This window comes from Thalassophryne amazonica, chromosome 15 (assembly GCF_902500255.1).
Source record: "Thalassophryne amazonica chromosome 15, fThaAma1.1, whole genome shotgun sequence".
Lineage (NCBI taxonomy): Eukaryota > Metazoa > Chordata > Actinopteri > Batrachoidiformes > Batrachoididae > Thalassophryne > Thalassophryne amazonica.
In genome coordinates this window covers 10,736,794-10,761,535 of record NC_047117.1, presented here as the reverse complement: position 1 = coordinate 10,761,535, position 24,742 = coordinate 10,736,794, and the positions used below count along the sequence as shown (strand labels likewise).

Sequence of the window (24,742 nt, the reverse complement as noted above, 5' to 3'; positions counted from 1 at the left end):
ATCCAAATGGGTATAAAACATATATAATTCATCAGCACCTTATTGTCTCTCCAGGTGGGCAGGAGGACACAGCAGTCATGTTGTCAATGGATGAACCTTTGGACTTGAAGCTTCGTTCAGATGGACCAGTGAGATTAGGAAAGAGGATCTGTTCCTCCTCCATCTACACTCCCATCAGTGCCACAAGGCCACGCCTGCTATGCACTAGCTTTCCATCACCGCCGTCTTCCCCAGGTAAACCGAAATAGAAGTTCAAAGGTTTTGACATCCTTCTCGTGTAAACAGTGGGATAAGGAGTTGGGCAACCAATATGTAAACCTAGGTTTGATTCCCAGTCACACTACACGTCTGTGTCCTTAGACAAGACACTTCATCTACGATGACTTGGTGCCCCCAACTGTGGATGGGTACTGGCCTTTGGGGAAATAACCTGTGTCAGACTGGCATCCTATCCAAGGGGAATCATAGACTTTCACCCCCTTCATGCTACAAAATCCAGGAATAAGCACCAGCACCATATAGGCCTTAGGGCCTATATGGGACATAGTTCTTCTACTTCGTCTCATGGTAGAGTTAAAAAATTTCTTGGTCATCACACTGCAAAAACTGATATCTAAGAAATTAAAAAAAAAGACTTAAAAAGACTTGTTTAAGGTCATGGAGTCCATCACTTGGCAGATGATGCTGTGATTTATCAGTGGATGTCCTGGTTGCAGTGTTGAAGACACTCTGTGAAGTCTTGGGCTGTTTAAGCTTGTGAGTGTTCTGTAGTAAGACCAAGACCTAAAGCTTCAATGAATTCTTGGGCTCAGCTTTCAGATGTGTGTCGAAATGTTAGGAAAGCGAAAAACCTGTAAAAAGATTAATTTTCTTCATCCGTGACATTGAAGTCCCTGAGAACTCAGCTTTTGAGGGCAAAAGATGCCTGGGAACAGCTCCCTGTCTTCTGAAGAAAGACAAAGCTTCAAGAGTTTTAGAGGTTCCAGTCTTGTACTAGTATTGATACCTAGATGCTAATCATTGATCATAAAAAAGGATTTCTTTGGAGAATTCTTGGGTATTGCTAGAATGATTTTGTTTAAAATCATAAATTACTTCAGGAGATCAAGATCAAGCCTATGTGCTAACAACACATCTAAACTCTGTTCCAGATTCACAGTTCTCTCCTCATGAGTCACCCGGGTCCTGCTTCTCTCCACCAGCTATGGACCTCAGCTTGTCCCCCTCTTCCCGCCACGCCTCCTCTGTCTCCCCATCTCCTTCCTCCCCCTCTTCCACTTCGCCGTCCTCACCCCTGGAGTCGTCTCACAGCAGCAGCAGCCCTCAGCCGTACCTCTTCGCACAGGTGAGTCCAGCAGGTGGCACCCTGAGGCGTCAATCACACCGTGAAGTCTATTTGGACTTTTCCAACATCTGCAGAAGAAACTTCTTTTCTTGGTGAACATGGAGATCTGAGATTAATATTTCTAAAAATGATAGATTTTCCGGGTTTGGAGCATACTGATATTTACATCCGATATGAGCTACACCACTCTGAGCACACCTGATACCGTCAGATCTCAGAAGTGAAGCAGAGGTGGTCCTGATTAGAACTTGGATGGAAGACCGCTTGAGATCACCAGGATCTGCGAGTGTGTTTCTCCATGTAGAACTGGGCTTTTGCTAGGAATGGCAAATGGTAAAAAAAAAAAAAAAAAAAAAGTAAAATCCCAATGCGGATCCTGTTCTGCATCTACTTGAATGACTCTGAGCAACCAGGGGCACTCAAAAGATGATAAGATTGTGTGGCCAACATGACACACTGTGATGGCAACATCAACTGTCCACTAGATGTCACCAGAATAACATGTCATGTTTCAAATCAGTGAATCAATTTATGCAATTACTCAAGTTTCTTGTTGTGTTTTTAAGCATTTCAAGGCACAATCAATTGGTTTGTTCTGTTCAGCGGTTTAAAAAGCTAGTTTGGAATATTTTGGGAGTAACTTAAACCCAAAATCCACTTTCTTGGTGATGCGCCAAGCATTCACACAAATTTCTTCACTAGTAGTTGTTATGCTGGTGTGAAAAAAAAAGGCAAGGAACAACATAATTGAAAACTAACAATTTACGCGCATGTCCTTTAGCGCAGGTTTACCTCTATTTAAATGTTCGTTGATTTTTGTGACCTCTTGACCCCTTTGTCTCATTCAGGAAGCAGCATATCAGCGAGGTGTCGAGGGCGGAGCTTCACCGCAGGGTTACCAGTTTTATCTGCCAATCGGAAGCTCCCATGGGGGGTACGGCTTTCCCTCCTCTGTGTTTATTGGTCAGAACAGGCAGAAGCGAGACTCTCCAGAGCTGTCATTGGATGGTCAGCTGGCTTGCCATTGGACAAAGGTAAAACAACCTACAGCGGCACTCATTAATACACGTACACACACCAACAGTGGAACTTTACGCTGTAGGAAATCATAAAATACAGCTTCAGATGTTTGAAAAATTTCAATGCAACTAAACATGTCTTCCAAAAAAAAAAAAAAAAACCAAACAAACAAAACAAAACAAACAAACAAACAAAAAAGAGAAAATGAAAGAAGAGAAACAACTCAAGATACACATATTGGTGGAATAATAATAATAACTTTCACCATAACTTTCACATGGCGTCACCACAGCAGATCTGATATGGATCCACATGTTGATTTGGCACAACTTTTACACCAGATCAGGGTGCATCATATTATTATTATTATTATTATTATTATTGCAATGTGGTAATATTATGTGGTAACCAGGGGTGCCGAAAAGGGGAGAATAAGGAGAAGGATTCTAGGGACCCATGACTGACAGGGGCCCAGAGAGGCCCTTGATACAACTATTGTTGTTCATTCGGCTGCTCCCGGTTTCGTTTGGGGTCACCATAGCGGTTACAACCGGATGCCCTTCCTGACACAACTCGTTTTACCTGGAGAAACGCACACAGCCGCTGGTGTTCCAAAGAGGTCTCCCATCCAACTATATTACTGACAAAATAATATGGCGGTGGCCCAGTATGATTTCTTTCCATGGGGCCCAAAATCCCTGGTAGCGCCCCCTGGTGGTAATAATAATAATAATGCTTCCGAGGTCCTGCAGATACTGTACTGAACCACTGTGGTGAAACAACAAAAAGATAAGAGCTGAGTCAGCTGATCTACACCCCAATGCTAACGAGCTTTAGGTAGTGACTCAAAGAAGAAGGTTTCAGACACAAGTGGTGGAAGTTGAGCTTCCTTTGTAGGGTGTTCATGCTTACACTCAGGGACACAATGAAACGTTGGAATATCTGGGAAAAAGATGGCGCACAGCCACTGCTTCTTCACATCGATAGGAGTCAGCGGAGGTGGTTCAGGCATCCGGTGATGATGACCTTTGGATTATTTACTTTTTAATACATACATTTTTGGAGGGGATATTTACTATTAAATACTCCAGAAAATTTATCAAAGTAGCATTAGTTAGAAAAAATCTGTTTATCTATATTTGGGTCATTGTTGCCCCTAAAATCCATCTAGACTGCCTTTGCAACAAGGCCGATTGCATTAATACAGCTGACGGTCTGGAAATAGCATCACTGTGTTGTCACATTGGTGCGGATGCAATGTCTGCATCAATAACAAATATAATCCTACAACTGATCACAATTCTTTTGTCCAGACCAGAAGTAAAAAGGAAGGCGAGTTTTTCCTGTCTTTCTTTTTTACATTTTTAAATTTTATTTTAGTGAGTGCACACCTGCTGCCATCATTCAGCAGTTGCTTGTGGGATTGTCTGCACTTCAGCCCTATATATTTATGTTTTATTCCACACTCTCTTATCTTCTATGAGTTTCTTCTGTGAGTGCATTTAATTTGGCCTTTTGTGTGTGTGTGTCTGTGGACATACGGAGCTCATTTTATTATCATTATTTATTATCTGTCTCTCTTGCTGTCAGCTGCACCTCCAAAACACACCTAATGTTGAATGTTTTATAATATATAAACTTAAGAATATCACCATCCCCTTTTCCTTTCATACAATCCATAGAGTGGATGGTGAGAGTCTGGTAGAAAGTGCAGAGCAGAATGGCTTCTTGGGACCCAACAACAGTCAGTTGTTGGGTTCCAGTTTTTAATCACTATAATGATTTTTAAAATTGTTTTTATATTTTCTGTGTGTGACTAGCTTCTTTCCCAGTCACAGAAAGTGGAGTAAAAGGTGTTTATTATTTAATGTTGCCATTATGATGTCAAATTTCTACAGATCATTTCTCATTTGGCTGGGACCAATACATATGTTGCCAGATGCAGCTGGCAACATATGTTACCATAGTGATCATTTCCAAAAATATCAATAGGTTTGTGTGTGTGTCATATGTGTCATTATCAACTTACTATTTCAAGGTAAATGCTTTGCTATGATAATGTCCCTTTTATCCTAGTCATGCCCCTATGTGATGAAAGTTGCTTTAATGACCAAATTTGGCAATAAAAAAGTGAATATTTTGACTGTTGGGTGGCTTCAGGAAAACTCTACAAGTAAAGGTTCATTCAGTCTGATATCTGACATGATTCAGTGATCATGTTGAAAAGGCAGAAAACGTCAAACCTTTACTGAGTGGCAACATTTACACATAAACTCTTGATCTTAATGTTATGTAAATTCTACATAAAAACCCACCAAAAACTTAAACAAAAGCGGCTCTTTGGAGTTAATCCAGTTTCATTCAGTGAAGTGAAACAGTGTTTGATCTCCCCCTTGTCCTACAGTGCCACCTGCTGTTCGACTCGCTGCAAGATCTGGTGGAGCACATCAACGACCAGCACGTCAAGCCTGAAAAGGATTGTGGGTACCGCTGCCAATGGGAGGGCTGTGCTCGGAATGGGAGGGGCTTCAATGCAAGGTAGACTGGTGAAACAGTATTACAGCTAAAACAACAGCAGGTGCAAAGATCCTGCAGGGAACAGATGCAAAATGACTTTATTTGTACATCTGATTTAACCAACCTGTGAAACCTTTGAAAGAAACTATGTTTAATCATGAACATTTGCGATGTGTTATCTTTGAGCAACTATAACCAAGATTCTAATCCAATTACATTTTTTCCGCAAATCTCATTGGTTAGTCGTGTGAGATTTCAGACCATATAATATCGGGTGTAGGGTGGCAAAATATTTGACAGTTTTACATTTGGATGTATTACTCCGTGCCCCGACGGTGCGCGCTGCTACGCAGATGTCAATAATGGCAGTGTCAGCTTAGAGCGAGAGAAAGTCGCGCGATGCGGAAATGGGTGATATTGATGTGGATTCTGATACAGAATTACTGTTTCACATTTGATGGATTTTCACATTTGATGGATTACTCTGCGCCCTGACCGCTGTTGGAGCGACGCTACCTCGACGGTAAGCCTCGCCAACCGAATGACCTACAGAAAAATAAACCATGCAAACAATGGAATTTGATTAGAATGGGAATAACACCTTTGTGTCTGATGATTTGTGGATGTTCATGCTGGATTACGGTCGCAAATATCTGTTTTACTGCAAATCATCAGACACAACAGGGTTATTCCCTCATTATATTTTGATTTTACATTAGTAGTTCAGAAACATAATGGGCATTAAGACTGGCTAAGCACAATTACCTTTTTTAAAAAAAAACATATTTTATTAGATTTTAACAGTTAAATATAAGGTACAAAAACATAACAGAACAGAGCAGTCTGAGCACAAAGCACATTGCACACACATATACATCATCTGACAAGTCGTCACACACTGATTGGGGTGAACGTAAGGCACGCCACTGCAGCGAGCCTGCACCTCTCTCTATAACGCTACTCAGATCTTCAGGTAGGTAATCAAGCAGGGGCCTCCATATGTCAAGAAAGACTTCATCACTGCCTTTTAATTTTGCACTGAGTCTTTCCATGGGGAGAACTGTGAAAATTTCTTTATACTACTGCGTGACAGTTGGTGGTTTCTCATTTATCCAATTGAATAGTACACATTTTCGTGGCATGAAAAATAATTTCCTCAACAATTTAGATTCATTTTTACCCTGAAGTTTGTTTTGGGGTGAAGCCACAACAAGAACTGACCCGGATCTTTACAAATTTTACTTTTCAAAATACAGCTTATTTCCTTAATTATACAAAACCAGAATTTGGACATCTTTGGGCAGGTCTAGAAGCAGTGCAGATAGGTTCCATCACTTGTCTTACATTTAAGACACAAAGGTGATCTTCTTGAGTCAATCTAATTCAAAAAGACTGGTGTTCTATGTTGTCTATGTAAAATCTTAAATTGAATTTCTTTAAATTTGTTATTGAGGAATAATGAGTGGGCGGACCGGATACATTCTTTCCAACCATGCTCCTTATAATAATGACATTGGAGCTCTTTCTCCCAACGTTTGATCAATTTTTCAATATTATGTTGATTATATTCCTGTAACCTTGAATAAAATTGTTTGGTCAAACTTTTCTTTGTATTCAAATCCATAATAATTTTCTCAACGGGGCTCAACTGCATTGTCCCATGGGTGGCATCAAAGTTTACACCAATAAAATGACGGTCCTGCAAATAAGCAAAAAATTCCGTCTGTGGAATTCCATATTTGTTCTGGATCTGTGTGAATGACATTAGTGCATTATCTTCAAATAAATCGCAGACGACTTTTATTCCTCTGATGTACCACCTTTGAAATACTGGACTGTTAAGACCAGGGGTGAAATTTCGGCTGTTGATAAGTGGTGTTAAATAACTCAGATTGTAATTACTAGCAGCATATTTGTTTACATTCCTCCAGATTTTTATAGAATTTTTCACCAATAAATTAAAGTGTAATTTGTTCTTTCTACCCATAAGTTCACTCAATAATGTAAATGGGGCACAAACCCAAGACTCTGAAGGATTCATCCCCCTTTAAGATGTGCATGAAACCACTCGTGTATTATTTTACTGTGACAGGACCAATTATGATGCAAAAAGTTAGTAAGAGCAAGCTCCCCATCCTTAGGAAATTATAATGTTTTAAAACTCAACTAGTAAGGAATATTGGGAGCATTTGCAGAGCGGAGAGAACACGGGGCAACACATTCATCTTAATTAAACTAACTCTACCCATCCGTGAAACTGGAAGATCCATCCATCAGGGGAGATCTTTTTTTTATGTTCTTATGAACAGCATCAATGTTACTTTTGAGAATGCTTTTGATATTTGGTGAGATATTTATCCCTAAATATGTGAACCCAGACACAGACCAAGTAAATGGAAGGTTCGCTATCATAGTTTGATTTCCTAATGGTGTAGCAATAGATTTCCACATATTCACCTTATAACCCGACAATGAACCAAAAGAGCACAATTACCTTTTAAAATAACCAACTTATTGCTCATTTATTTGTGTATCCACTATTATATCTGCAACTACTGATTAAATATGATTTATTACTACGTTATACTGCATTCATGTGCCAACCAGCTGTTATTATACAAATACGAAGCCCCTTTGGCTGCTCCCTTGTTTACACTCGGGGTCACCACAGCAGATCCAAGGTGGATCTACATGTTGATTTGGCACAGTTTTTACGTCGGATACCCTTCCTGATGCAACTCCACATTACATGGAGAAATGTGGCATGGGTGGGGTTTGAGCCAGGAACCTTCCGCACTGAAACCAAGTGCACTAACCAATATTGCACATCCAAAAATGACGTAATGACAAGGATTTAACAATTTATATTTCTCTTTCTGATACAGAGAACAAGCAGATACTAGTGGATAAAGATGAAATTCTATACCAGTAGAAAGGACTACGCAAAATGACAAGACTGTACACAAATAATGAATATTTGAGTTGAATCATTACAGCTTTCACCGAATGAAGTATTCGTTGCATTGAAAGAATGTAAAGACATTCATTATTTGTTTTATATAAGAGCTAAAATAGATGCTTGTCATATATTCATTTATAAACAGCAGAAAAGGAACTTACATTTTGGTGTGGTGGTTTGACGTCAACAGTCCAACACAAACTTTAAAGAGGAGTCCAAAATTATTCTCAGTCAACTTGGAAAAACAGTTAGTCTGTGATACTTCCAAATAAATAAATAAATAAATAAATAAATAAAGGACTCCATAGTCCAGCGAAAAATCGCATCAGAAATTTGTCCAGGTTTGCATCCTAACAGCTCTTCATGCCTTCATATGGCTTAAGGCGTAGTGGATTTGTTTTGTGTGTGTGTTAGAAGAATTAGCACCGTCAATTAGTTCATTCATCATCTTTCTTTTCATTGTTGTTTATGCACCTATTACTTCTCATAGAATTGTTTTTTCCTTTTCTTTTTATTGTTGTTTATGCACCTATTACTTCTTACAGAAGTGTTTTTCCCTTTTCTTTTTATTGTTGTTTATGCACTTATTACTTCTTACAGAAGTATTTTTTCCTTTTGTTTTCATTGTTTATGCACCTATTACTTCTTACAGAAGTATTTTTCCTTTTCTTTTCATTGTTTATGCACCTATTACTTCTTACAGAAGTATTTTTCCTTTTCATTGTTTATGCACCTATTACTTCTTACAGAAGTATTTTTTCCCTTTTCATTGTTGTTTATGCACCTATTACTTCTTACAGTATTTTTTCCTTTTCTTTTCATTGTTGTTTATGCACCTATTACTTCTTACAGAAGTATGTTTTCCTTTTCTTTTCATTGTTTATGCACCTATTACTTCTTACAGAAGTATTTTTCCTTTTCTTTTCATTGTTTATGCACCTATTACTTCTTACAGAAGTATTTTTCCTTTTCTTTTCATTGTTTATGCACCTATTACTTCTTACAGAAGTATTTTTTCCCTTTTCATTGTTGTTTATGCACCTATTACTTCTTACAGAAGTATGTTTTCCTTTTCTTTTCATTGTTTATGCACCTATTACTTCTTACAGAAGTATTTTTCCCTTTTCATTGTTGTTTATGCACCTATTACTTCTTACAGTATTTTTTCCTTTTCTTTTCATTGTTGTTTATGCACCTATTACTTCTTACAGAATTGTTTTTTCCTTTTCTTTTTATTGTTGTTTATGCACCTATTACTTCTTACAGAAGTATTTTTTCCTTTTCTTTTTATTGTTTATGCACCTATTACTTCTTATAGAATTTTTTCCTTTTCTTTTCATTGTTGTTTATGCACCTATTACTTCTTACAGTATTTTTTTCCGTTTCTTTTCATTGTTGTTTATGCACCTATTACTTCTTATAGAATGTTTTCCTTTTCTTTTTATTGTTGTTTATGCACCTATTACTTCTAACAGAAGTATTTTTTCCCTTTTCTTTTCATTGTTGTTTATGCACCTATTACTTCTTACAGAAGTGTTTTTTTTCCTGTTCTTTCCATTGTTGTTTATGCACCTATTATTTCTTAGAGAAGTATTTTGTTCCCCTTTTCTGTTTATTGTTGTTTATGCAACAATGACACCAGATTACATTCCTTGTGTGTGCGAACTTTCTTTTTGATAAATTGGATTCTGATTCTGAGAATCAATGGCAGAGAAGCGAAATTTGAATCCACAGTCATGAAGCTTACATTTTGAAATACTTGTGTGTACGTGTTCTGTTTAATGTGAATATATTTTGTGCATTACAGGTATAAAATGCTGATTCATATTCGCACGCATACCAACGAGAAACCACACCACTGCTCCACTTGTAACAAGAGCTTCTCACGTCTGGAGAACCTGAAGATACACACTCGCTCACACACAGGTGGGTACACAGTGCAAAAGTCAGACAGAGCTACTGCAATGAGCTCAACAGCAAACAGAAGGCAAAACTCAAACACACGATGAGTGTCAGAGCAGACGGGAACATTCTTTAAGGCATCGTCATCGTTGTGCTGTGGCTTGACACTTGGGACTTTGTCCAAGTTTGTAATCACCTCTCTTGATAAGTGTTGGACAATAAACAACTGCAGGATTTATTACATTTTGGTGGACCTTTAACCTGAATGGGTTCGAAACCTTGATTCTAGCCCTGGGGTGTATGCAGATTAGACTGTGTGCAGGTGTCACTTGACGTGAATCAACCTTTCTTCAGGTGGAAAAAAAAAGCAAACTACAGTGTAAAAGTCGGGTTGGATGAAGTGTGCTGATTTGCAAAATCATGATGTCTGCAGTAAAACATGGCGATGGATGATGAACTCAGGTGTGTGTGCGTGTGTGTTTCATACACTCTTTACACTCCCTAATGTATCGACTCATAAATTAAACACAATAAATTGATTATCATTCATTAATTTAATGTTATTAATTTACCTTAACTTCTTTTATGTCTTCCTTCAAATAATAAAAAAAAGAAATCTGTATTCATGTGCAGTCTTAATGCCATTTTGTGTTTGTTTTATTTAGATCATGTAGAGATTTGTTTTCACTGTGTGATTCAACAAGATTCATTTAGAAAGTAAAAAAAGAAGAAGCCTGAATTAGTTTTTTAAATTTGATGTCATAATAAAACAAATAAAAATTGACAGGGCTGAGCACTGAAGGAGAAGAAAGCAGGTTTTACCGTCACGTCCTGATGATGTGTTTGTGCTCGAGTGTAATACAAATACATTCTCCTTGTTGTGTTGTCACAAAGTTACAAAGCGCGTTACAGTCATTGTATCTACGTGCATTATTTGCTTCTGTGCCAGATGGTCCTCAGTCACTGTCCTACGATTAGTTTTTCTTGTCTATGTGCATAAGTGGACAACTTTTCGTAAATTCACAAACACAAATATACAGTTGTGACAGTGAAGGTACTCTGCAGTATCAGTGTCAACAGATTTGTCCTGGAGGATGGCTGCTTCACAGCTCTGTTCCAATATGACTGGACTTCTATGGAAACACCATGAATTACGGCATATTTACCATCTGGTAGATCACACACGGACATGATGCAAAAAGTGTTGTCGGACAGGAAAACACTGTTTGCTGTAACAAAATCTGAGTCAGGATATTTGCAGTGAGGCGGAGATCCCTCCCCCACCCCACACACACAGAGGAGTTTTGTAATGTGTCTCTTTATTATCCACCTATGTGAAATCATGCAGCTGTGAAGCATGAAGGAGTTTTAATGGAACTAATACACTTATCAGTAAACACTGCAGGTTCAAACTGTATTGAAAAGGGGTCAAAGTGAACTAATAAAATTTTGCTATGGGTCGGGATCAAGGACTGGATTTTGTGTTTGATCACCAATCTTTGATCCTGATTTCTTTGATCTCCATGTTGCTTTTGTCCTTTGGTCTCTGGTCTTTATTTTCACACTGTATAATCAGGATTGCTGATGACTTAAATGATCAGGAACAAACATCAAGATCCATTTCTTCAACATTATTCATTTGATAGTGAAGATCAAAGATGAGAATTTTTCACAAGATTTTGTTTTCTTTGAGCTGATGACAGGGTCAAAGAAAGACACACAAAAATGGCAGTGCAGTGAAAACATAACCTCATTAGTGTGGTTCAAAACTGAAAGGCCAGCGATTGGGATCAAAGTTAAGTAATCAGGAGTGATAAATCTTTAAATTTAATGTAATGTGCCACACATTTTCAATGGGCGACAGGTCTGGACTGCAGGCAGGCCAGTCTAGTACCCACACTCTTTTACTACGAAGCCACGCCATTGTAACACGTGCAGAATATGGCTTGACATTGTGTTGCTGAAATAAGAAGGGACGTCCCTGAAAAAGGCGTTGCTTGGATGGCAGCATGTGTTGCTCCAAAACCTGGATGTACCTTTCAGAATTGTTGGTGCCATCACAGATGTGTAAGTTGCCCATGCCATGGGCACTAACACACCCCCATACCATCACAGATGGTGGCTTTTGAAGGTAGAGAAGAGTCAGCTCAGTCACAGCTCTGCTCAGTCTTTGCTCTTTCTCTGTGGCATTAATGTACTGGGTTTTAAATCTGGGATCAACAAATGATACCATGTCCAACAGCACATCAGTAGCAGGATCCTGGTACTTTTCTGTGAGGTACTTATCTATTGTTGTTTTTATTTCCGTTGTCAGCTCTGTTTCATTGTCCTCTGGTTTCAGAAGATTGTTATGTAGAAGATGCAGGACAGGCTTCACATAGGAGACACTCTGTTGTGAGAGTGTCGTGACACGGACCCACAACAGGGGGCGTTAATGAACGGACAATGGATAAGCCAAAAGTAACAATTTAATGTTGTGAATCGCACAACGACGTACAGACAATAACAATATGGTGGACTGTCAATCATACACCAGGTGACGTGTGGGCAGGCTCGACAATAGAAGACGCCTGGCGAGAAAAGAGCCGGATCCACACAGCTTCCACCACCAACAGAGCTGAAGAACACCGGAGCCGCCAAGCCCTGCGCCCCAGGTGGCCGCTGTCTTCAGCAGTCAGACCCGGTACTGCTGAATGATAGCTGATTTCTCGGCGAGGAGGTGGAGTTGCAGTCCGGCCTTTATGGTGATGGTGATGAGATGAATGAGTGACAGCTGGTGCTGAGGATGAGTGACAGCTGTCACTACCAGTGGCTCCGGCGCCCTCTCGTGCTTGAAGCCCGCACTCCAAGCAGGGCGCCATCTGGTGGTGGTGGGCCAGCAGTACCTCCTCTTCAGTGGCCCACACAACAGGACCCCCCCCCTCAACGGGCGCCTCCTGGCGCCCGACCAGGCTTGTCCGTGTGCCGGGCGTAGAATTCGGCCAGGAGGGCCGGGTCCAGGATGAAGCTCCTCTTCACCCAGGAGCGTTCTTCGGGTCCATATCCTTCCCAGTCCACCAAATACTGGAACTCCCAGCCCTTTCGACGAACGTCCAGGAGTCGGCGCACAGTCCAAGCCGGCTCCCCGTCGATGATCCGGGCAGGTGGCGGCGCCGGTCCGGGGGCACAGAGGGGAGAGGTGTGGCAGGGTTTGAGTCTGGAGACATGGAATACTGGATGTATCCACAGTGAAGCTGGCAGCTTCAGCTTCACTGCGGCTGGACTGAGGACCTTCACGATGGTGAAGGGTCCTATAAATCTGTCCTTCAGCTTCTGGGATTCCGTTTGCAGAGGTATGTCCTTTGTGGATAACCAAACCGTCTGCCCGGGCTGGTATGCAGGGGCCGGGGAACGCCGGCGGTCTGCATGGGCCTTAGCCCTCGTCCGGGCTCTGAGCAGGGCAGAGCGGGCGGTACGCCACACCCGACGGCACTTCCTCAGATGGGCCTGGACCGAGGGCACCCCGACCTCTCCCTCCACTAGCGGAAACAATGGGGGCTGGTACCCCAAACACACCTCAAACGGGGAGAGGCCGGTGGCAGATGAAACTTGGCTATTATGAGCGTACTCGATCCAGGCCAGATGGTCACTCCAGGCCGTCGGGTGCGCGGAGGTCACGCAGCGGAGGGCCTGCTCCAGTTCCTGGTTCGTCTGCTCTGCCTGCCCGTTCGTCTGGGGGTGGTACCCAGACGAGAGACTGACGGTGGCCCCCAGTTCCCTGCAGAAACTCCTCCAGACCTGGGAGGAGAACTGAGGACCACGATCTGAGACAATGTCTGCTGGAATCCCATGCAGACGCACGACGTGGTGGACCAGGAGGTCTGCAGTCTCCTGGGCCGTCGGGAGCTTCGGGAGGGCCACGAAGTGGGCCGCCTTGGAGAACCGGTCCACTATCGTTAAGATGGTGGTGTTGCCCTGGGACGGCGGGAGGCCCGTGACAAAGTCCAGGCCGATATGAGACCAGGGGCAACGAGGCACAGGCAGAGGCTGGAGGAGGCCTTGGGCCTTGTGATGGTCGGCTTTGCCCCTGGCACAGGTGGTGCAGGCCTGGACATACTCCCGGACGTCAGCTTCCATAGACGCCCACCAGAAGCGCTGCTGGACCACTGCCACGGTCCTTCGCACCCCTGGGTGACAGGAGAGCTTGGAACCATGACAGAAGTCAAGGACCGCAACCCTGGCCTCTGGTGGGACGTACAGTTTGTCCTTCTGACCTGTCCCCGGGTCTGGGCTCTGTGTCAGGGCCTCCCGGACGGTCTTCTCCACATCCCAGGTAAGGGTGGCCACGACAGTGGACTCGGGGATGATGGTTTCAGGGGGGTCTGACAGCTCGGTCCTGACCTCCTCTTCATGCACCCGGGACAGGGCGTCAGATCGTTGGTTCTTTGTCCCGGGGCGGTAGGTGATCCGGAAGTCAAAACGCCCGAAGAACAGCGACCAGCGGGCTTGCCTGGGGTTCAGACGCTTCGCGGTCCGGATGTACTCCAGGTTCCGATGGTCCGTGAAAACTGTGAATGGTACCGATGCTCCCTCCAACAGGTGTCTCCACTCCTCAAGAGCCTCCTTCACCGCAAGAAGTTCCCGATTGCCGACGTCATAGTTCCGTTCAGCTGGGGTCAACCTGCGGGAAAAGTAGGCACATTGGATGGAGAACCTTGTCGGACTCCCCACTCTGGGACAGCACGGCTCCTATCCCTGAGTCAGAGGCATCCACTTCAACAACAAACTGGTGCTTGGGATCGGGCTGCACCAGAACCGGTGCAGTCGAGAACCGGCGTTTCAACTCCCTAAATGCGGCTTCGCACCGATCCGACCAGGTGAAGGGGACTTTTGTGGAGGTCATGGCTGTCAGGGGGCTAACTACCTGACTGTAGCCCTTGATGAACCTCCGGTAGAAATTTGCAAAACCGAGGAACTGTTGTAGTTTCCTACGGTTCGTTGGTTGGGGCCAATCTCTCACCGCCGCAACCTTGGCCGGATCAGGGGCGACGGAGTTGGAGGAGATTATGAACCCCAAGAAGGACAAAGAAGTGCGGTGGAACTCACACTTCTCGCCCTTCACAAACAGCCGGTTCTCCAACAACCGCTGTAGGACCTGACGTACATGCTTGACATGGGTCTCAGGATCCGGAGAAAAGATGAGTATATCGTCTAGATATACGAAGACAAACCGATGCAGGAAGTCCCGCAAGACATCATTAACCAATGCTTGGAACGTCGCGGGCGCATTGGTGAGGCCGAACGGCATGACCAGGTACTCAAAGTGACCTAACGGGGTGTTAAATGGCATCTTCCACTCGTCTCCCTCCCAGATCCGAACCAGGTGATAAGCATTCCTAAGATCCAATTTCGTGAAAACTTGGGCTCCATGCAGGGGCGTGAACACTGAATCCAACAGAGGTAACGGGTATCGGTTGCGAACCGTGATCTCGTTCAGCCCTCTGTAATCAATGCATGGACGGAGTCCGCCGTCCTTCTTGCCCACAAAAAAGAAACCAGCACCCATCGGGGAGGTGGAGTTCCGGATCAACCCGGCAGCTAACGAGTCCCGGATGTAGGTCTCCATTGATTCGCGTTCCGGACGTGAGAGGTTGTACAGCCTGCTGGACGGGTACTCAGCGCCCGGTATCAAATCAATGGCACAATCGTACGGACGGTGCGGGGGCAGCGTGAGTGCCAGATCCTTGCTGAAGACGTCAGCAAGGTCGTGGTACTCGGCCGGCACCGCCGCCAGATTGGGGGGGACTAAAACCTCCTCCTTAGCTGTCACACCGGGTGGAACCGAGGATCCTAAACACTCCCGGTGGCAGGTTTTGCTCCACTGAACCACAACCCCAGACGGCCAATCAATCCGGGGATTGTGTTTTAACACCCATGGAAAACCCAGAATCACTCGGGAGGTAGAAGGTGTTACATAAAACACAATCTCCTCCCTGTGATTCCCAGACACCACCAATGTCACTGGCTGTGTCTGGTGTGTGATTAGTGGAAGAAGGGTGCCATCTAGCGCCCGCACCGACAATGGTGACGGTAAGGCCACTAGAGGGAGCCCAACCTCCTTTGCCCATCTGCTATCCAGCAGATTCCCCTCCGACCCCGTGTCCACCAGTGCTGGGGCGTGAAGGGTTAGATCCCCACTCAGGATCGTGACTGGGATTCGTGCAGATCATCGGGGTTTCCCCACGTGGGTGTTGTGACCCACCCTTAGCCCAGTCTCTAAGGACGAGTGCTGCTGTTTTGACCGTTTGGGGCATTCTCTCTGTGTGTGCTCGGTAGAGCTGCAGAGAAAACACTCTCCACGGATCAGCCTCCTTTGTCTCTGATCTGATCGTTTTTTGGCCCTGCTCGTTTCCATAGCAACGTCAGCAGGGGGAGCTGTTGTCACGTGGAGAGCCCTGGCAGTGGAGCGTGGGGAAGTCGGCTTCCTTTCGGACCCGGGAGGAAGAGGGACGGCTTGTACCTGACCACGCCCCTCGTTTCGCTCCCGTCGATGTTCCGTTAATCGGTTGTCTAACCGTATAACCAGGTCGATAAGCCCATCTAAATCCCGCGGCTCGTCCTTCGCCACCAGGTGCTCCTTAAGGACCAGAGACAGTCCATTTACAAAGGCGGCGCGGAGTGCAACAGCATTCCAGCCGGCTCGCGCTGCCGCGATGCGGAAGTCGACTGCATACTTCGCTGCGCTCCGACGCCCCTGCCGTATCGACAGCAGCACACTTGAAGCGGTCTCGCCTCTATGAGGGTGGTGGAACACCTGTCGGAACTCCCTCACAAACTCAGTATAAACCGTTAGGAGCCGTGAATTCTGCTCCCAAAGTGCCGTAGCCCAGGCGCGTGCCTCTCCTCGAAGCAAACTGATCACATAAGCCACCCGGCTGGCGTCTGCTGCGTACATGACGGGACGCTGTGAAAAGACGAGCGAGCACTGCATCAAGAAGTCCGCGCACGTCTCCACACAGCCTCCGTACGGCTCCGGAGGGCTTATGTATGCTTCAGGGGAAGGTGGGGGGGTTCGTCGAACGACCAGCGGAATGTCTGTTTCTGGCACACGGTCAGCAGGAGGAGGTGCTGCAGCAGCGCCCTGAGCACGCGCTTCCACCTGGGCGGTGAGAGCCTCCATCCTATGATTGAGAACACTGCTCTGCTCGGTAACTAAGTCCAACCGAGCGGTAAAGGTGGTTAAGATGTGCTGCAGCTCACCCAACACGCCTCCTGCTGGCGCCTGTGCACCTCGCTCTTCCATTGGCTGTTCAAGCGATGGTTGACGCCCCTCGGGATCCATGACGCTGGCCGAGAAATCCTGTTGTGAGAGTGTCGTGACACGGACCCACAACAGGGGGCGTTAATGAACGGACAATGGATAAGCCAAAAGTAACAATTTAATGTTGTGAATCGCACAACGACGTACAGACAATAACAATATGGTGGACTGTCAATCATACACCAGGTGAAGTGTGGGCAGGCTCGACGATAGAAGACGCCTGGCGAGAGAAGAGCCGGATCCCCACACAGCTTCCACCACCAACGGAGCTGAAGAACACCGGAGCCGCCAAGCCCTGCGCCCCAGGTGGCCGCTGTCTTCAGCAGTCAGACCCGGTACTGCTGAATGGTAGCTGATTTCTCGGCGAGGAGGTGGAGTTGCAGTCCGGCCTTTATGGTGATGGTGATGAGATGAATGAGTGACAGCTAGTGCTGAGGATGAGTGACAGCTGTCACTCCCAGTGGCTCCGGCGCCCTCTCGTGCTTGAAGCCCGCACTCCAAGCAGGGCGCCATCTGGTGGTGGTGGGCCAGCAGTACCTCCTCTTCAGCGGCCCACACAACACACTCACATAATCCTCCCCAGAAAGTGCATCGGTGAAGTCTCGGAGTGGAACCAGGACTTCTTTAATTGAGTCCATGACATCAAGGTCTTGCCAGGTGGGAGCCATATGTTTTGTTTTCTTGTCTGACTTGAGGACATGGGTGATGGCCTTTTCCTGTTCAAGTATTCTCTCGATCATCGCCAATCTGGAACACCATCGAGTTGGTGATTCTGTTTTGAGCTTCAGCTGGGGTAGATTCATCCTTGCTTGGGCTTCCACAAGGCCTCGTTTTTTTTTCCCAACTAAAGGAAAACGTGCCGACCACTTTGTTGCAAACTGAAGTTACGCTTTCAATCTGTAGATCTTTGGAACCATTTTCTGAAACAAATGTTGTTGTCCATTCGGCTGAAAAAAAAAATAAATAAAGAAGTTCTGGCAACTACATGCAAACATATGTTTACAAATTCATGCTAAGGCTGCAGCTATCAATTATTCTAGTAATAGAGTATTGTGTTGATTTTTTTTTCATCGATTGAGTAATCGGATACATTAGACTATATTAAATTTAAATTAATTAAATTAAACAATATGAATAGTGTGCAATGAAACATTAAATGCCTCTTAAAAAGAGCTACAATTTACTGTTACTCTGACCAGAAAAGTCAACTCAACACATGCAAATCTGAAAACGTTTGTTTTTTTTCTCTTCAGAGCTGAGCCCATTTAATCAACCTTTCTGTGAAACATTTATGATGTACATTAACAGAACTCTGAAATACAGCCTATTTTTGTTCTTAATTTTATCAGAATATAGAATCCCGTCCATTTAGTCCCAAACATAAACATAACAGCTGTAGTTTATAGTTTAGCCATTTTTGAATTGTTATGCTTAATTTATTTTCCAAACCCCAAGAGCCTAATCTACTTATCTATAGTTGGTTAAAAGTTTGTACATTTTTCTTCGATTATGCACAAACTGCTGATTGACAGTATCCATAGAAACGACTGCCTCAGAAGGGAAAGGGGTGGAGCTAAGCAGTGACTGCTCGGGGCAAAGGAGCTAAGGATTTGGAGACAAGTTCTGTTTGTTTCTAAATAAATTACACCACGCGTTGGTTGGAATTATTATTTATTAATCATCAACTCAACAATTGCAAGATGTAATCTGTGGCCAAAGCACTGCAGGCGTGTCCAGCCATTCAGATCCAGGGCTTTCACCATGTTAGATCCACTGTCTGTTGTCATTGAGGTCATTTTTTCTTCTTCAATGTCCCACATTTCAAGAGTCTGTTTCAGTCCCGCTGCGATATGCTCCCCCGTGTGGTCTTCCAGAAAATAGGTTGTCTGTAGTGTAGCATTACAGAGCTCCCAGTTGTTGATGTAGTGTATAGTTAAGCTAAAATATGACTCCGATGTGCAGCTGGATCAGAGGTTGCTTGTGGTGGCAAAGAACTGCACATTTTAAATTTTTGTGCAACTTTCTCTCTGCATTCAGTGTACATACATGGAATGGCAGTGTTTGAAAAGTACTGCAACTCATAGCGTGGATCCAACACTTTTAACATTTTATTAAATCCCATTCCTACAGTTCATACAGGACATAAAATCTTTCACCAAGTTAAAAGTCACCGCATCTGTTACGCTGTTCCACTGTTTACTCCCTCCGTTGTAGGGAGTGAGTTTTATAAATTAATCTGTTAGTGTTTGCTGCTTAGGAGAAGCACTAGACACAGCTGTTGCAGCCGCAGTCGGCTTTTTAGCTTTAGCCGCCTGGCTCTCGTTATACTGTTTAGGATGCCTTCTTTTCAGATGACTGAATAAGTTCATTGTGTTGCCATCACCTGCCTTGACGCTCTCCTTGCAAACTTTGCATGTGATATTTCTTTGTTCTTTATCATTTGGTGTGAAGCCAAACCAGTTCCACCTATGTGAAATCATGCAGCTAAGCATGAAGGAGTTTTGTAAACACTGCAGGTTCAAAGTGTATTGAAAAATTAAAAAATTAAAAATTTTGCTATGGGTCGGGATCAAGGACTGGATTTTGTGTTTGATCACCAATCTTTGATCCTGATTTCTTTGATCTCCATGTTGCTTTTGCCCTTTGGTCTCTGGTCTTTATTTTCACACTGTATAATCAGAATTGCTGATGACTTAAATGATCAGGAACAAACATCAAGATCCATTTCTTCAACATTATTCACTTGATAGTGAAGATCAAAGATGAGAATTTTCCACAAGAGTTTGTTTCCTTTGAGCTGATGACAGGATCAAAGAAAGACACACAAAAATGGCAGTGCAGTGAAAACATAATCTCCTTAGTGTGGTTCAAAAATGAAAGGCCAGCGATTGGGATCAAAGTTAAGTAATCAGGAGTGATAAATCTTTAAATTTTGTCAGTACAGTAGTACAGTGTAGTTTTGTAGTACAGTTTGTACAGGGGTCAAAAGTTAAAGTTGCTATAATTTTGGTAAAAAGTGATGCAAATTATTGGTTGAACGAATAGGATTAATAAATGGAATAGTTTTGACTGTGTTGAATGTTTGTCAACAAAGTAAAGGTCAAACAAAATCAACGTCCATTGGATTCTACAACCCCAATTCCAATGAAGTTGGGACGTTGTGTAAAATGTAAATAAAAACAGAATACAATCTTTGTGATCAGATAAATAATGTGGTATAGTTTTCAATATGATTGGAGCATTTTTAAATTTTGACCCCTGTGTAATTCTTCATTTGACCTCCACCTGACTGTCTTTTGAAAATTCAAGTGGCTAACGTGCTTTTACAAATGAGTAAAGTCTAAGATGTATTTGTGCCAAATTTGGTGCTTGTTTCCAGAAATGAACAATTGTTACACTTATCTGCTCCACTACTGCTGAGTAAAAGATAGTAGAACCCAACTGATCAGGATTTTTGGGGGGGTTGGGGGCAATACCAGGGTGTAAAATTTACACTACAGAAACATCTGCAGATTTATCCATTGAAAAAAAATGACAGTAATTCCTAACATTTCGTTATCAAACCCTTATGACAAAGACAACTGGCAAACTATGTAATGACGCTATTTCCAGCAGTCAAAGTGTTTTTTCTGTGTTGTTTATTCAGCAAAAAAAGTTGTCATATTGGCAAAAACAACTCTAATACCAATATATTCTACACTATTGTGACTAGTTGTCCCAACTCCAAAGGTTTGTCCAAAATTATTCGGTGACCACATCATTCCCTCAGTTGTCCTAAATATGTACCTTCTGTTTGCTTTGTCGTTCTTCCAGGAGAAAAAACCGTATATCTGCCCCTATGAGGGCTGCAGCAAGCGTTACTCCAACTCCAGTGATCGCTTCAAGCACACGCGCACCCATTACGTGGACAAACCGTACTACTGCAAGATGGTCGGCTGCATGAAGCGCTACACAGATCCCAGCTCGCTACGCAAGCACATCAAGGCTCACGGGCACTTTGTTTCTCAAGAGCAAGGTGCCCGCAGCAGGCCTGGATTGAGGCCGGCCCTGGACGGGCACCGGACCGCCAGTGAACCGCATGCTGGAGGCGGAGGTCACATCATCATCCCTGGGGCTGCTGCAGCCCTCCTGGGAAGCCTGGGGACCTCTTTGCCTCTCTCTGCGCTCTACCACGGCAGAGCATTGAGTCCCTACTTTGCTCAGCTGTTCTCACTTGGAGGAAGACACCGCAGGACCGCGGGGCCGCTTGGCCTCTCAGAGTCCCCCCTGGTACACTTTGGACTCTCAGCTGCATCGATGTTGGGGTTGGGAGCTGTGGGGCAGAAAGAGGTAGGAGATGAAGAGGAAGAAGAAAAAGAGGAGGTGCTGAACCCTTCTACAGGAGCAGGCCTCAGACCTAGTGACCCCTGTTCATGGTTGGTGGTTCCCTCCAGGGCTCTTCTCGTCAAACCGACTGTCGTCAGCTAGGATGCACAGTGAGACATCTCACTGTGCATACATCCAGGGAGTGTGTTGTCATGTTTTTCTGTTTGTGTGTATGCCCACACAGACGTACGGATCAGTGCTGCCTGCAGAGCCGTAAACAAGACTTCAAGCCCAGTTAATTGAAATTTTATTTTGTTAAAGCACAGCTGTCAGTGTTGGGCAACATAAACATTTTACAACCTGCATATGTCAGCGGTTTCACGGCTTTTGAGTCTTTGTTTCAACAATGTTTCATTTATGTCAAGAAAACAACTACAGAGAAGAGCCACGTGTCTTCTCGGCCATTTATAATGGAGGGTCTCCTTCTATTGCGACCTTTATTCTCGTGAAAAAAGCAGTTCCCAAAAGGTCGTGTCAACACTCACAGACGGTAAATAAAAATCAAAGATTTTATTTTGTCGTACAAACCCATAGGTTTTCTGATGAGCTGAAAACTGCCTAATTCCCAGCCAAATGGGTAAAGACGTAGAGCATGTGGTGACCGGGACAAATGGAGCTACATATGTTTATCTTGAAGTTACCAAGCTAGCTAAGGCTACTAGGGTGATAAATGCAATATTTGTTTGGTGCACTGGGTGGTGGCTTAGGGGCAGGTATTTCGATTTATGATTGACTTATTACCTCTATATCCATGGCCCTATGACTATAGCTGATCTCCCTAAGCTAGCAATGTGCTAACTGCACTAACACACAAATTAAATCAAACCAAAATTTCACTTAATGAAAACACAGGCTTCTTAGTCTTTTAGTACAATTAGCCCCACAGCAAGCCATAATATATATATATATATATATATGTAATAAAATACCCAGATAGGACAAACACGGTTGAGGACACTGCAGATAGCAGAACCTGCTAGTTGCTGTGGGCCAGACCATGTTTGTCTCCATTTGACCGAGTACACTAGCTGTCACTCAAAGTGACCACGCCCCAAATTATTCATAACTTTATGGCTTTAAATAGGCTTAAATGAATGTTATATAAAAAATTCACCTCCAATACAGTTGTCATGAATGATGAAACTAGCTGTAGGGACCAAAACCTTATTGGTACCAGGCTGTAAACATGTTTATTTCTGCTGGGAATCTGGAGATTTTAACATGGTCTTCTATCTGGAAGTTACTTGCTTTTGGAGCTTCTTTTTCATGACAGGTGGTTGCCAGTTGGTAGAAAGTGACTTTAGAATCCATGCCCAAGGCAGATAACTCAAATAATTCATTAGAGGAAAACTGAATTCCAAGAAAGGGTGTCTTTTTTTGGGGGGTTTTGTTTTGTGAAATAGTGATCTGACTGATATATAAGTTGAAAAGTGATCTGTGCATGGCTGCCAGTTGTCTCATTGTTTCTTTGAACTTGCAGAGATGTTCTTGACTCATGTGTCATGGTTGGAACCACTAAGAGACTGGATTGGACCCCAGGATGCAGGTAGCAGACACAGGAGATTAGGTGCAAAAAGGTCAAGTGTGTAATACTAACGTGGCAGTGAAAAATACAAATGTGACCAAACTCCAAAAATACAACAAATGTCCACAATAAAAGTGACATGAAAAAAAAAATCCCATGTGGCTAAAATACAAAAGGACAGACAGGGTGATTAAACTACAACGAAAAGTGACTGTCAATAAAGGTGACAGCGAGACAAATTTAGAAACAGCCAATCGAGGGGAGATGACTGACATAAGGGGTGATGACTAACAGAAGGTTAGTCCGGCAAAATGGCAAACACAAAGGTGGGACTTAAAGACAAACTGAACTATACTCAACAAAAATATAAACGCAACACTTTTGGTTTTGCTCCCATTTTGTATGAGATGAACTCAAAGATCTAAAACTTTTTCCACATACACAATATCACCATTTCCCTCAAATATTGTTCACAAACCAGTCTAAATCTGTGATAGTGAGCACTTCTCCTTTGCTGAGATAATCCATCCCACCTCACAGGTGTGCCATATCAAGATGCTGATTAGACACCATGATTAGTGCACAGGTGTGCCTTAGACTGCCCACAATAAAAGGCCACTCTGAAAGGTGCAGTTTTGTTTTATTGGGGGGGATACCAGTCAGTATCTGGTGTGACCACCATTTGCCTCATGCAGTGCAACACATCTCCTTCGCATCATCCGTGAAGAGAACACCTCTCCAACGTGCCAAACGCCAGCGAATATGAGCATTTGCCCACTCAAGTCGGTTACGAGGACGAACAGGAGTCAGGTCGAGACCCCAATGAGGATGACGAGCATGCAGATGAGCTTCCCTGAGACGGTTTCTGACAGTTTGTGCAGAAATTCTTTGGTTATGCAAACCGATTGTTTCAGCAGCTATCCGAGTGGCTGGTCTCAGACGATCTTGGAGGTGAACATGCTGGATGTGGAGGTCCTGGGCTGGTGTGGTTACACGTGGTCTGCAGTTGTGAGGCTGGTTGGATGTACTGCCAAATTCTCTGAAACGCCTTTGGAGACGGCTTATGGTAGAGAAATGAACATTCAATACACGAGCAACAGCTCTGGTTGACATTCCTGCTGTCAGCATGCCAATTGCACGCTCCCTCAAATCTTGCGACATCTGTGGCATTGTGCTGTGTGATAAAACTGCACCTTTCAGAGTGGCCTTTTATTGTGGGCAGTCTAAGGCACACCTGTGCACTAATCATGGTGTCTAATCAGCATCTTGATATGGCACACCTGTGAGGTGGGATGGATTATCTCAGCAAAGGAGAAGTGCTCACTATCACAGATTTAGACTGGTTTGTGAAAAATATTTGAGTGAAATGGTGATATTGTGTATGTGGAAAAAGTTTTAGATCTTTGAGTTCATCTCATACAAAATGGGAGCAAAACCAAAAGTGTTGCGTTTATATTTTTGTTGAGTATATTTACCAGCAGGTGTGACCAGGGCAAACAGAAGAGCAGGGACGTGGGGAAAATCAAAGCGTACACAGATATGACAAAAATTAATGGACAGCCCAAGTGGAAAATAAAACCGGATCATGAAACATTAAACCAACAAATAAAGTGCGACTGTTACAGGAACTAACATGGAACTAAAATATAACAGAAAACATCACAAGCCAGAAACTAATAATGGACACAAGTGCAATAATTACGGGAAAACTGAAACAGATACGGAGAAAACACGGGGAGGCAAAATGAAGACAAGATCACATGGGTGATCACACTCTGGGACTCAAGGGGACAGGAACACTTAGACATG

At 43.6% G+C, this 24,742-nt stretch overlaps 1 protein-coding gene across 1 annotated transcript; it reads left to right on the top strand.

The window, feature by feature from the left end:
• The first annotated feature begins 62 nt into the window (after positions 1-62).
• Positions 63-23,401, top strand: LOC117526337 (zinc finger protein GLIS2-like). Its single transcript, XM_034188405.1, has 6 exons — positions 63-234; positions 1,152-1,345; positions 2,194-2,379; positions 4,770-4,903; positions 9,649-9,778; positions 20,860-23,401. The coding sequence occupies exons 1-6, from the start codon at positions 78-80 to the stop codon at positions 21,508-21,510; spliced, it is 1,452 nt and encodes a 483-aa protein (XP_034044296.1). The 5' UTR covers positions 63-77; the 3' UTR covers positions 21,511-23,401.
• Positions 23,402-24,742: the final 1,341 nt, after the last annotated feature.